Source organism: Ammodytes marinus (assembly GCF_949987685.1).
Source record: "Ammodytes marinus genome assembly, chromosome: 3".
Taxonomy (NCBI): domain Eukaryota; kingdom Metazoa; phylum Chordata; class Actinopteri; order Uranoscopiformes; family Ammodytidae; genus Ammodytes; species Ammodytes marinus.
Window position 1 is genome coordinate 7906606 of NC_137232.1, and position 14875 is coordinate 7921480.

The window sequence follows — 14875 nt, forward strand, 5'->3', positions numbered from 1 at the left end:
CTTGTGATCATGAAAAGTTGTAGATTGATATTCCTCTCCAACTGTATATTTATCGATATTTAACACAAGCAGTAAGCCATTAGTAGCCAATTTTTATTTTTTGTTTTAATCTCTGTCACATTTCTGTCCCCACAGGAAGGTCTGAGTGACACAAAGTCAATCCATCGAAGAGCAATTTTTCAAGCGTAGAGGCTAACGCGATTTACATCTGTGTAAGGTATTGCCTTGCTCCTTTAGTTATGACATCAGTCTCATTCAGTCATTTCCTGTTTTATTGTGTCATCCACCTCATCTCTAGTTTCAACTTCCTCCCCATTACATGTGTGTTTCCTGCTTGTGTTTACTACCCTGCCCTGATAAGATTTATCTACACCTTTTTACTCCCCTTTCTAGGTTTATTTTGTCTGCGTGCTAAACCCTCATTGCAATTTCTTCATAGCACTACTGTTATCCTCTTGTGTTTAGTGTGTTTGTTTTCTTTAATCCTGTTACCGTATATTGACCTTGCTTTTGCCTACTCCTTAACTGCCCTGGTTTTCTTCCTGGCTGATCTCCTGTGTATCTAACCCTAAATGAAAATACTGTTATTATTTTAGCTTTGTATCTGATTCGTGCTATTGAATGATTTTGCCTGACTCAGCATAACTTTCTGTTTTCATCCAGCCTTCTCTTCATCCAAACCTCAGAGAATCCCTTCTAACCATGTCGACCCAGCCCACACCAAAACACATTGAAGCAGCCTACATGTCCCTGATTAAAGGCATGCGTGAGCTAGACTTCCGGGGCCCCTGTGTTCCCAGTGACCTGTTGCTGATTGGAGACCACGCCTTCCCTTTAGCAATGAACAGCCAAGGCCAAACGCTGATGGCTGCCTCTCTGTATGGCAGTGGAAGAATTGTGGTCTTGGGCCATGAGGCCTACCTGAACACCTTCCCTGCTCTGGTAGAGAACGCTCTGACCTGGCTGAGAGGAGATGGATCTGACAACGTGTCAGTGGGGGTCCACAATAATGTTAAGGCAGTTGCTGATAATATCAGAAAATCCAGCTTCCAAGCCAAGGTTGTGGGGTCCTTTGCCAAGGATCTGGGGGTTGGTGTGTATGTGACTGATGCCTACAGTGTGGGTGCAGAGGTGAAGAACCTGGTGGCCTTTATGAAAGCTGGAGGGGGAGTCCTGATAGCAGGTCAGGCATGGAGCTGGGATGAAGCTCACCCAAAGGAGAACACACTGCATCAGTTTGAAGGGAATAAGGTGTGTGGTGTGGCAGGGATCTACTTCTCTGGGCATCAGGGTGACGTTGAGTGCCTACCTGTCTACCCACAGATCCCATCGTCCTGGATGGCTGTAGTGTAAGTGTATACTTATTTTTATTTTCCCATTTGAATGAGTTGCATGCATTCATTGCATCCTGGTCTCTCAGTTAAATGCTAATATTAACATGATAATATGTTCACAATAACAATGCCATCATGCTGATCATTAGAGGGAACTATGATCCTTATCTAATCAATTATCTAAGTGACTCTGATCTACTAATGCCACATTAGCCAGCTATGACTTGGGGATCCCAAGGTGTTCCAAGGCCAGTGATCTCTCCACCTTGTCCTGGTCTTCCACGGGAACACCTACCTAGGGAGGTGCCCGGGGAGCATCCTATAAAGATGCCTAGATCCACCTCAAACATTTGAGTTTCTCACGGATGACTGAACTTCTGATCTCAAAGGGAGACCCCAGCTACCCTCCTGAGAAACCCCATTGTAGCTGCTTGTAGATTGACAAGTAGTTCAATAGCTCTGCATTCCAGCTCAGCCCCCTTTTGTCACACAATGTGGTACAGTCAGAGCAATATAGCCCAGCTGCTACAATTCTTCAGCCAATCCAATCTCCTGCCACGACTAAGCCTCAATACCCTGTCCATGAATATCACTAACAGGATTGTTGATAAAGCGCAGCCCTGGCATACTCCTACAGCACCTCCCACAGTATATCCAGGGGGACCCTGTCATATGCCTTCTCCAGATTCGCAAAACACATGTAGATGGCCCCGACAATCCTTGCGAGACTTATACAACTGTTATTGGCACACACTTTCTGGTCCCCCTTTTTGAACAGGGGATTCACCAGCCTGGTCTGCCACTCCTTGGGCACTTCCCCAGGTATCCATGCAATTTTAAAGAGGTGGTCATTCAAGAAAGCCCCTCTGCACCCAAAGCTGTCAGCATCTCTGAACAGATCTAATCAATCTCTGGGTCTTTGTCACTGTGGAGTTTCACAGAGATTCAGTAGTTCCACAAAGTTCTATTTCCACTGCCTGGAAATACTAATAATAGTTGAGATCATCAGAGTCCCATCCTTACTGTACACAGCTTTGATGGTTCCGCGTTTCCCCCTCCTGAGGCCCGGAAGGTTTCCCAGAATCATTTTGGTGCTAACCAGAAATCTTTCTCCATTGCTTCTCCGAACCTCCTCCCACACCCCATGCTGTGCCTCTGACATTGCAGAGGCTGCCAGACTTCGGGCCTGTCGGTGCCTTGCAACCACCTCCGGAGGCCCCCGGAGAGGCGTGATATGGAAGAATGGCGTCCCTGATCTAAACCTGAGCGGTCGTTTGTTTTTGGACTTCTGAGCAATTCATGGACTGTCCATAGTGAACACCATGTTCGAACATAAGGATGCTCATTAGTGCGTGTTACCAGAGCAAACCGAGGTCAAAAGGCATGGTGACATTAAAACAAAAGTCAGAGGCTGTACAAAAGGTAATTTGAATCAGTTCATTCTGGGTGTGGTGTACCAACCAAAAGACAGAAGGACCTTACAATACTTAAAAGCAAAGCTACAACAGTGTCTAAAAGAATGGTATTAGCCCCTACCAAGGTGAAAAAAATCAGTTTATTATCTACCTCATGTGTCTTATTCTGATGTTTTTAAAGTAGAGAATCTGAATAATTCTGTGATACACTGTTTCTCTTAGACTCTTTCTTCCTCCTTTCGATTTCAGAATGGGTAAGGATTTTGAAGACGACTTACAATTCTTACTCGAGGGAGTGTCAGAGTTTGACCTCCAGAATGGGGTTGTAGCTTCTGAGGTTCTGGTCCACGGCCCATTAGCCTTCCCCATTGGTACTACCGAGGATGGACGAGTGTTCCTGGCAGGAGCTTACTATGGGCAGGGACGGGTTGTTGTGATCACACATGAAAGACTTCTGAGACGAAAGGTAGCGTTCCTCTGTGTTTTAAAAAAAATATTTGAAATGATTGAATCACCACTGAGTGTATGAATTATATCAATAATATGCTGCGTTTTTTTAAAGAAAAATTATTTAAATTAAACAACAGGAAGGGAATGTCTATTTTTGGTTGATAAGTGAAATACCTGCTAATTTTATATGTAACAATCACTATACTATTTGAAATGGCAGAAAACATTATTTAAGTCATTATTGCCTAGTTACGTTGTTCTGGCTCTCCATCAAATTCTCTTACGTGATTAACAAGCTCATGTCTTTCTTGGATACACTTTCATCCCAGACACTGGCTCCATTTTGGAACAATGCAATTCGTTGGTTGGATGAAGGCCGGAATGGAGTGGTTGGCATAGAGCCAGAGCTGGACCAAGCCTTTCAACTCTTCAGCAAGTCAGAGTTTGATTGTAAGAAGACAGGCCTCAGGGAAGACCTCAGTGTATTTGTGTGTACAGCGTATAGCGATGAAAATGTGGAGGAAATCCAGAACTTTGTGGCAGAGGGAGGAGGCCTGCTGATTGGTGGACATGCCTGGAACTGGGCACAGACACATCCTGGGCAAAATCCACTAACAGATTTTGAAGGTATTGTAATGTACCACACAAATTATGTTATTATGCTGTGCTACACTTTTCCAGCCATGATATTATAACATGTATTTACTCATTGTATTTGTAAGGAACCATGTACAATGTTCAACATTTGATGTCTTGTACCAGACTTAGCTCAAAACACAGTTTCCCCCTTGGCAGCTCAAGAAAGGCAAATTGACAGGGCACCACTAAACAAATTGGACAAACTGGACACATAATGCCAAATTCACACAGTAGAACATCACACACTGTCAGAAAATAATTTGTGTTAGACACAATACAAATACAAGCAAGGATATTTGTCTGCAAAAACAAACCAATTCAATGCTGTCAGTAGGTACACAGACTTTGTGATTTGACTTTAAAGACACATATATAACTGCAATTCTTTATGTCCGTCGTAGGGGGTCCCACTGAAAGTTTTTGTCAGATCATGTGCAACATCCGAAATGAAGCTTATTGTAAGCCATGCAACATAGAGATAAAGTTGGGTTCATTGCACTTTCTTCCAGGAAACAAGATCCTGAACAAAATGGGCTTGAGTCTGCTGGAGCATATCATCTGGGAGGGTTCCTATAAGGCCCCTGTGCCCAGCCAGGCCATCAAAGACACCTACCACTTTCGCCACCTTTTACGCCGCTTTGCTGGCCACGTAACCCAAGGGGACGGGCTTACTGAGCATGAGGAGGAATGTCTGAAAATGCTGGGCAGTGATTGTGCCACCTTCTTGAACATGAAGGCTCATGGCTGCTCCTCCTATACACAGGTGGTGTCCACCCTCACCGACATCTTAAAGAAGTCGGGCATGCCACAGGTGGGCATTGAATGACTGTAGTCCATGATTGTAACTAGATTGTTTGTAAGGAAGGTTTTTTTATAGCAATTTTCATTCAATTTCAAGGTGTCTGACAGCTGCCCTGTGAATAATCCCAAAGACCACCTACTACTAACTGTGGGGGCAGAGGTGTACAAGGTTTGCTCAGATCCCGACGCTCTCCTGCCCTACCTCATCAAGGATAATCCGATGATGCCCGTTGTCTACAACCACAAAATCAAGATTAATGTTAACACCGCAGGTCAGACCACATTCTTGAGGCCAAATGCATGGCATAATTTCCGTTACAAGTAATATTCTGTATTTAAAGAACTGTGATTTTTCAGTTGACCTAATTTGTGTGCACAGATGGAAAATATTGCAGTAATTGATGTGCTTTTGCATTGCAATAATCAAAATGTGTGCATGTGTCAGAAGAGGAGGAGTGGATCAGTACAGGGCTCTACCTTTCTCCTGGTATGAAGACCTTCTTGGCCATACCACCAAAGATTGTCAACAAGGAATGGAAGGTACTGTGTAAAAAAACATAATTAAACATCAGGGTTATTGAGATGAAGTCATACACTGAACATACAATACTAAATTGGTTCCATTATTGAACTTGAATCAGTGATATACAATATAGCCCATAGAGCAGTTTGCCCTATGCAATAAGACTGGTAATGACTGTTTGAGTTATGTGTTGAAGACTATAGTTAGTACTCCATCTACATACTGTATGTACTGTATATATCTTGCCTTACATCCAACAAACAATATGCATGTTTTAAAGTAACACATATCCCATATCCTCCCCAGATCCAGATAGGCTGTCAAACAGACATACTACATGCTGAAGAGTTAAAGAGAGCACCATGTGTTCATGAGCGATTTCCTGTAACCTCAGAGCTGATGCAGGTGTGGAACCTATGGGGGGGACTCATCTACCTGGTAGCCCCACCAGAAACACAAGTGGACGGGGGAGTGGTCACAGTGCAGATGGCTGTACTTGCACCGTACTATAAATCTGGTGAGTGTGTGGTGACTGACCCTGGCAGGAGTCAGAGTTGAGTGGGTGGGACATCGAAGGATGGTGCCAACTTGTGAGAATTTCCCTCCCAGCTTCTGATCAGGGTAATAACAGGGTGCTAATGTGCTAAGCAACGCAGTCAACTTCTTGTAGAGGGAGGAATCATGGAGCCGGGCTGCCTTATTGTAGGCCCATGGAGGGGACAATTTGTCCTCTAGCTCAAGCTCAGAGAATATTTACCTAGGGGGCAAAACCCCCTTTTTTTTTTAGAAAAACAGACATGGAGTGTTGTAAAAGGTTGTTCACCAGAAATGATATCCAGGACCTTCCAGGATCCCAACCTGGGTGGACAACCTGGTCAACTAGCTGCTGGAAAGCTACAGGGGGCCGACATAGAGCAAATCAGAACCACTGTTTAAGTGAATGGGGATGGGCTAATAGGGAATTTTTTAAACTTATAGATATCATTATGAAACTTTGCAAGTTGATTACTGACATTACAACAACAACTTTTTGTATTACAGTATTTTCTAAAAAGTTTGAATAAATATGAAAAATCATCAATATCCTACTAATGATGCGTACATTTGCATATCTGCAAAGCCCCAAAATCTAGATGTTGGACAAAAGCAGAGTCAATTTGTTTTTAAATTTTTAAAACAAAACAAGTGTCCAACTGCCTGAAGCTTTTCCTAATCACAGTTCAAATTTGATCAATAACCCATAGAAAATGAATTTTTTTACACAGTTTTTTCCAAGGGAATGTCTAGCCGTTTCCTAAAATACCAGCTGGAGACTCCAAAAGGACACTTTTGGTCCATAGCACATGAAATGTAACTGTGTAAAAAAAAAATTTCTGTGGGTTATTGATCAAATTTGAACTGTGATTAGGAAGGGCTTCAGGCAGTTGGACACTTCTTTGTTTTAAAAATTTAAAAACAAATTGACTTTGTTTTCTTCCAACATCTAGATTTTGGGGCTTTACAGATATGCAAATTTACGCATCATTAGTGAGATATTGATGATTTTTCATATTTATTTAAACATTTTCGAAAATACTGTAATACAAAAAGTTTTTGTTTTAATGTCAGTAATCAACTGGCAAAGTTTCATAATGATATCTATAAGTTAAAAAAAATCCCCATTAGCCCATCCCCATTCACCCCCATTCACTTAAACAGTGGTTCTGATTTGCTATGTCGGCCCGCTGTAGCTTTCGAGCAGCTTGTTGACAAGGTTGTCCACCCAGGTTGTGATCGTGGAAGGTCCTAGATGTAATTTTTGGTGAACAACCTTTTATAACGCTCCATGTCCATAAAATCACTTTGCCCCCTGGGTAATTGGAGGAAAATATGTTGTAACACAATCGAACTCAGTGGGAAAAAGAGAGCTATTTTAATGAACCAACCAGAGTCAGTATGGTTATGATGCTTTCCCTCAGATGATTGGCCGTGCGGATCGTCATGGCTATAAGGGACACCTGACAGCTCAAGCGAGGCCAAGTCAATCTTAATAACATCAGGAAGTTCATTATAGTATAAGCATTGTGTTCACCCTTTTTTCAGATGTGACTGCTTGGAATTCTAATGAGACATAGCCCAAACAGTGAGCAGGGTGGGTGACACCACGAGGCCTAGTGTAAAATGGTAAAAGTGGAAAGGATGAAGGGATTACTGCTGGTCAGATGAGGAATGACATGATCAAGAATGATTGGGAAATTGCTAGCAAAACATCCTGAATAGAATGAAAAATCTTTTAACATGAGTAATGTTGGGATGGAACCCTCAACAATATGTCTGGGTGTATCTGGGTGTCCCCATGGGAAGGGGAGCATTGTTTTTTCGAGTATAGTGGCTAAAGGTACACAGAGCATGTACGTACAAATCTGAACTTTTACTCATGAATTCAAGAATTTAGGACACTTTGCAGAATTTAACAGCAAGTATACATAAGCTGTGTGCAGTCCATGCACCTACATAATGACCTATATTCATTAGTTTATTCTGTCATTGAAGAGAGAAGACAAAAAGCATTTTTTGTTTGTTTCTAATACATTACAATTCCGACCGGGTTTTGAGTACACAGTCAGGCATTTATGTGCTCTCGTCTCTTCAGGTGTGACAACAGCTGCTGATTGGAAGGGACTGCGCAAAGCCCCTTCACCCTGGGCAGAGTTGGAGTTTGAAAACATCATCCTTACCGTGCCATCAGATGCTGTCCGGAGCCTGGATCGGCCTGATGAGTTGGCCAAGCACTGGGATGGCATCATGAGGGCCATTGCTGACCTGGCTGTCATACCACATACATTTCTTCGCAAAGAACGTTTTGTTACTGATGTGCAGATTTCCTATGGTAAGTAGCTGTCTTATTTATATGAATGACTCTTGTTTGCTTAGCAGGAACAGTGGCGGTGCTCACCAGCAGACACTCGTAAAAAAACAATATGTTTGAAGTTGCGCCTACAAAATTCAGAACTACAGAAATTCTCATAAATCATTTTTTAAAATGAGAACGACAGTGACCTCATCACTGTGAAATAACACACATTTCTCCTGGTAGTTAAGAATGTTATTTTTTCAAAAATGTCTCCATTCAGGTTGGATGCATGCAGGTTATCCTATCATGGCACACAAGGCCTCTGCAGCTGAACTGGTCAGCATTGATTATGCTAGGAGTAATGGCCTGTGGGGCCCCATCCATGAGCTGGGACACAACCAACAGAGAGACTGCTGGGAGTTCCCATCACACACCACTGAGTGTACATGCAACCTGTGGTCAGTGTATGTGCATGAAGAGGTGCTGGGGATCAACAGGGCCAAGGTGAAGTGAATGAATTAGATTTTTATTTTACAAAACAAGAGAAAATGTTGCTAGAAAAACCTAGTTTTAAAGTGTACTGTGACAATTATTTATGTCACAAGTCACTAAAGACAACTCCTCTTTTTGTTCTATTCTGAGAAAAGCATGAGGCTTTTCACTGGGATTGCATTGTATCAAAATCACATAATGTAATCTTGTTCAATGCAGGCTCATCCAAATATGACTTTAGAAAGTCGCAACCATCAAGCGGAGACTTACGCAAAGGAGGGCAAGAAACTTGACAGCTGGGAGATGTGGGTGGCCCTGGAGACCTATATGCAGGTGAGAGAGAATTACTGTATGTTACACCCTAAACTATGTCGCACTGGAGTCAGCAGAATTGCAGCGCTTCAAAGGCAAAGCAAGAGTAAAGTCAGACTCAAAGTCTCTGGACCCTTTCAACCCAGTAAGGTGTAATGCTCACTATACACCAGACTGTAGAAATATTGGAAAATGGGGGGACACCACCACTATTTACCTCTGTCTCATTCTGTCATGTAGCTCCAGGAAAGGTTTGGCTGGGATGCCTTCAAGAAGGTGTTTGCTGCCTACCACAAAATGAGCACATTTCCAAATGACAACAAAGGAAAGATGAACCTGTACGCTGAGACTTTCTCCCAGGCTGTGGAGATGAACCTGGCTGGATTCTTTAAGGCCTGGGGCTGGCCCATTGAAAAAGCCACTGAGGAGAAGGTCTCCAAGCTGCCTCCCTGGAGTGACCACCCCATGGTCAAGTATGACTGAACTTCAGACTGCTGATGATTGAAAGTATAGAGAGATGAATTCAATGAGTTCCACATTCTTGACATCGACTTATCAGTGGGATTTGTTTTGTTCTTTTATCTTTTTGTAAAACATATTCACTGCAATATTTTAATCAAACCAGAGTTACAAAGTCGACCACACATTTACAGACTTTTAAGAATTCAGTAGCTCAATCGGTTGTGGCCAGAGTGTGTGTAGTCCTCATTGAGAACAAGAGGCAAGATCAAGGTGCAATGTTATGGTGAAATAAATACGTACACTTATGTCCCAATTGTATGGCTACTGCATGCTAACTAGATTATTTTGATGGTCAGATGTAGTATGTAGAATAGAAAAAAGAAACAGTCCCTGCGTTCCGAATCGCATACTCTTTCTTTTTTCTATTCTACATACTTCATCCAACGATAAAAATAATCTAGTTAGAATGCAGTAGGCATACTATTGGGACATTCTTTTACTTATTTATTTCATCATAACATTGCGCCCTAATCTTGACTCTTGCTTTTATATCCGTCGCATCCCTGTTTGTTTTCATATGGAGGCTCCATCGATGCGACGTCACTTCAGGTTCGCACTGGATTATGGATCAGAATCGCCCAAATAGGATGCTGTTTTCAACACTAACAATCTTGGCCGAGTATTTCTTACCATCCTAAATCTGTCCTCAAGAATCGGGACATCCTAAATATTTTTTCTTCCATACTAAATAGTAGAAAGTATGTGATTTGGAATGCAGGGAGTATGTGATTTGGGAAGCAGGGACTGTTAGCTAATTGACTTTCAAAATAAATTTGTTGTTGTTTGGGTCATTGCGTATTTCCTCCTCCAGGTCATCAGGGGAAATGTAGTTTGGCTCCGCCCCATGCCACTTTTTTCACCTTTTTTTCGTGGGAATTTTCTAGTTAAACTAAAAATCTATTTATTTCTGCTAAATCACCCAAAAGGATCAAACCCAAATACAGTCAAACTATACAACATAAAACGTGTTGTCTTTTTGGGCATCATGTCCACAGAAACAAAGAACAGATGTTTTTTTGTTTTTTTTTCAACCTTTATTTATACAGGTATATCCCATTGAGACCGAAGACTCTTTTGCAAGGGAGACCTGTTTTCCTTTCACACGTTACCATTCACACACATTCATACACCGATAGCAGGCTAACTATCGACATTCACACGGATGTGAGGAGTTACCTCCCTCCTTGTGGTGGAAATCACAAACATCACACCTTTATTACTTGATTTTATTGATAACACGTCTCACTTGATTGTAAAGATTAATACAAAGTCATTGATTACAAATCAAAGGATGAATACATTGCATAAACAAAATAATGAAACACAGTTTGGCCCAAGTTCTTTAGAATAATATAATCATATGAATAACTTAGGATTGATGGGTCATTTAAGACGTTATCATCTAATGCTTTTGGGTCTGATCAGAATTGCACAAACACCATTTTGTGCTAATTATCAGGTACTTGTACTTCACTTAAATGTAGAGTCAGCGATTCTGTAGAAAGCTTGTCGTCAACATCACTTTTAGTCAAAATCAGTGAATATCTCCTCATGCTCCACTACCTGACTCTACTGTGTGTGTGCACTGAAAACAAATACAGTGTTAATACACAGCCTAGGCTCTGTAAACTGACACTTTGCTAGCTACTGTGGCCACTTGCCAGTTCACTGACTTTGACTCAAAGTGATTTTGACAGCAAGCGTTTTCCAGAACCTTTAAGTGCTTCTAATTTATACAAGTTACATTTCTGATTTGAAAGATGTATTTCGTAACTCACCCACTCTCTGGGTAAGGTGCACATTTGGTGTGTTGTACATTTTGTTAATGAAACTTCTTTACTTTAGTATTTTACTCATTATAGATTTACAATATTTATTTATTTATTTAGGAGCATTTTTTTTGTCAAATTATGTCAAATATCAAAATGTTTCTTCCACAAACCAGAATATGAAAAACAACTTTCTCCGTGTCCTGTTGATTTATTATGTAAAGTTCAGAATCAATAAAAAAATCATTAAATCACATTAAATCTCTGTGATACCACTTGGTAAAACCAGAACTGCATCATCAATTCTGGCTTAGATTAAAATAATCATATTTCAAAGATCATAGCAGGGGGATGCTCGTGCTGTGTTCTTCCACGTGTTAACAGCACCATCTTTAGTTTTCACACCTAGCATCCGTAAAGCCGGTTGACGAGAGCGATGTCTTTGTCGGTCATACTGGTGGCTGTTCCGAGTCTCATGTTCGGGTTGCTCTTAGCGATGATGGTTGAACTCCCATTTTTGGAGAAGGCACGGCTGGAGGAGGACACACATTAACCTGTTTACAGACCTATACCTTGTCTTTTTGCGTCTATATATTTATCCTATACAACGATCTTAAATGGCCATTATCTCCATTTTTCTTAATCAAAATTCTGCAATAACTTCACTTTCCATAATCCTTATTAGCACTATTCTGAAGGTTATAACAGAAGGATTTGTTCATATGTTGTTCATTGTCTGATTTATTAGACATTATTTTCTTAAAAACATTCTGAAAATGCATTTGTAAGACCTGCACATGGTATTTTTTATTTATAAATTGAAAAAGGCTGTATCCAAAATATGTTCTAAAAAACACTCTGGACACTAATATGTTGTAAAAGATGATGTATTAATTTGAACTCTGGCTTTATCCAACATCTAGTTTGGTTTTCAAAGAGATGAAAATTCAAATTCATTTGTTAGATATTGACAAGTTTGCATAATTTCAAATATCTCTGAAAATATGTTAATACAAAAATTAATAATTTTAGTGTCAATAATCAACTGGTAAAGTTTCATGATGATATCTACAAGTTGTTCTATCCTATTCACCTGCAGTGTAAATAGGCATTACGCGCCCCACACACATCCTGCGTCTACCTCTGGAGCGCGTCGCGTTACCTTACTGCTGCCTCTCTCGGACTTTTCTCGGACACACATGCAACGTCTCAGCAGCTGCTGCTGCTTGTTGGAAGTTTTATTTTGAAGGGGACACACCAGGAAATGGTGAAACTACAGCGAAAGCTGCCAGTATGAAGTCAATATGACTCTCAGCAGAGTATTTCAAAAATCACTTTACTGATTTATACGGGAGAGAGAGAGGGGGGTGTGGTCGGGGAAGAAGAAGGCCGTAGACACAGATAGAGCAACGGAAAACTGTTGCGCTCATCATGATCTTTTTTATTTCTTCACTATATTGGATCTCTATATGTGTCATTTATCCAAAAATGAAATGCCAGAACTAATTGAAAATTAGGTTTTAAATCCCTCGGATTTTGATTGCACAATTAAATCGTGAAATAAAGGGATTATTCGCGTATACGACTGAGGGATGTTTTATTTTGAAATAAACACACCGGGTAAACGTGTAACTAGAGTGAATGCTGCTGGTATGACTGTCAGCAGAGTATTTCTCTATCAGTTAAAGCACAGAGACGCGAGAGAGACGCGCTGCTCTCAGAAAAAAATAGGCGAGCCTCCTGAGGTGAAGGGGAGCGTCGCTGCAGACGTGCCTCCGACGCGCCTCTGCAGTGCGTCTGAGGTTGGATGTGTGCTCGCTCTACGTTGATTTCACAGTCTGTGACAAAAAGTCAGACGCAGACGCGAGGTAGACGCGCAGTAGAGGTAGGATGTGTGTGGGGCGCGTTAGGCAACAGTTAGTTTAACCTGAAGTCTTATTGTTAGCTCTTGTTTGATCTCTGTTGAAATCAATATAACACTTTACAGAAGAGCAGTGTAATACATGATGATATATACTGTAACTTGACTGTACACTCACCTGCCGTAATGCATGATAGAGTCAAAGTCGTAGTCAGTTCCCAAGTTGTTAGTTTCGGCCTTCCGGAAGTTATGTTCCTTTCCTGCAAAGGGGGAGAGATCAGTCCTGGGTAAGTCTCGCACATCCAGACCTAACCACAGCTAGCAGTTAGTTCTCATTTCTGCTATTAAGGGAAAAAAGGGTCCGGCATGTTTTGGATTTCTTTGAAACAATCACAATGGTCTTGACCCAGGAAGGAGAAATGGTGGCCTTGTAGAATTGTCTGGGGGGAACTTGTGAAGAGGTTGGCAGTAAAATGGCTAAATCCCCATCGAAAACGCCACAAAAGACTGTTAAAGATATGTCACCTATGTGATGTTAGCTTTAGGGGTGTGAACGTTTACAAAAATGTCTAAATGTTACACAACAGCAAAATTACAATGTACATGTTTAACCCTTAAAAAAATGGATGTGGATTGCAATTGATTGGTTCATGTAGTCGTCAATCTAGCCTCCAGTTGGACCGGACCCTCCCCACTGGAAGGCTGCCAATCCCCTGATTGGATTCTTATAGTCGTTGACTCCAACGTGGAGCAATGAATACGCTTGTGATAAATAGTTGGTCTCACTACGCTAGATTGATGACTAAATGAACCAATCAGCAGTTGCCTTCCACTTTAAGGGACAAGAACTTGGGCCGCTATTGGCCAGGTCATTTCCTGACCTACTCCTCCCCACTGAGATTGGAGAAAGTCCAGACTCATCAGTTGGAGAGAAACAAATGGGAAGCCTTCATGTTCTGCATATGGTTAATCTTTGGTTAAGACAGAGGACATCTTCTTTCCATTGCCCCATGCCTGTGCAATGAAGGTGTGTGTGTGTGTGTGTGTGTGTGTGTGTGTGTGTGTGCGCTGCTGACCTGACTTTATGTTGTTGTAGAGGATGGTGACGTAATCGTCTCTGTCGGAGCGTTTCTGCTCATGGTGGAAGCCCAGAGCGTGGAATACTTCATGCTGGATCGTGCCCATGCCCAAACAACCTCTTTGCTGCAGGGAGATGTCCTGTTTGCCACCCCGACGACCCAGGGAGGACCAACAGCTAACACACAGACACACACACACACACACACACACACACACACACACACACACACACACACACACACACACACACACACACACACACACAAACACACAGACACAAACACATTAAAGTGACTAATCAAAAGGACTTAATTCACCAACTGTAGAATTATTTTCCTATGCATCTTATCTAGGTGTCTGTAGGTTCTGAGCTTTCTTATCTAGGATTTGTTATTAGCTAAAAACTGTTTCTACAAACACTCAGGAGCTCTCTGAAGAACATTTGAGAGCTGACAAGTGTGTGTAAAATAATGAGTTAGTTCCTTTCTTTTGATTGTACAGATATAACATTATATGATTTAAGTTAAGCAGTGTTTAATGTTGAGATTCTTGTCTATTTTGCTTCCATAAAATATCTTCTTTCATACTACTATGTATGAAAGGTCCAAAATGTAAATGTAGGTGTTTATTTGACTAAACTTTGTCTGTTTGCGTCTTTAACGGCCATCATCTCAACATTTGTTTTTTGTCAATACTCTGAAGGGTTTCTTTCATATGTTGTTGACTGTCTGATTTAGGAGACATGTTCTTCTTAAAAACATGCTGAAAATGAATTTTTTTTAAACCTGTTACCCTACCTGCAGTGTCTTTTAAATTGCAGTTCTATTTCGTTCCTACTGACCGC

At 41.3% G+C, this 14875-nt stretch overlaps 1 protein-coding gene across 1 annotated transcript; it reads left to right on the top strand.

The window, feature by feature from the left end:
• Positions 1-702: 702 nt before the first annotated feature.
• LOC307271515 (TRPM8 channel-associated factor homolog) lies at positions 703-9282 on the top strand (the record flags this gene model as incomplete). Its single annotated transcript, XM_080054004.1, has 11 exons — positions 703-1349; positions 2999-3215; positions 3529-3826; positions 4348-4649; positions 4737-4911; positions 5085-5179; positions 5469-5679; positions 7795-8031; positions 8276-8499; positions 8707-8820; positions 9040-9282. 11 exons carry the CDS (start codon positions 703-705, stop codon positions 9280-9282), a joined length of 2763 nt encoding a protein of 920 aa, XP_079910130.1.
• Positions 9283-14875: the final 5593 nt, after the last annotated feature.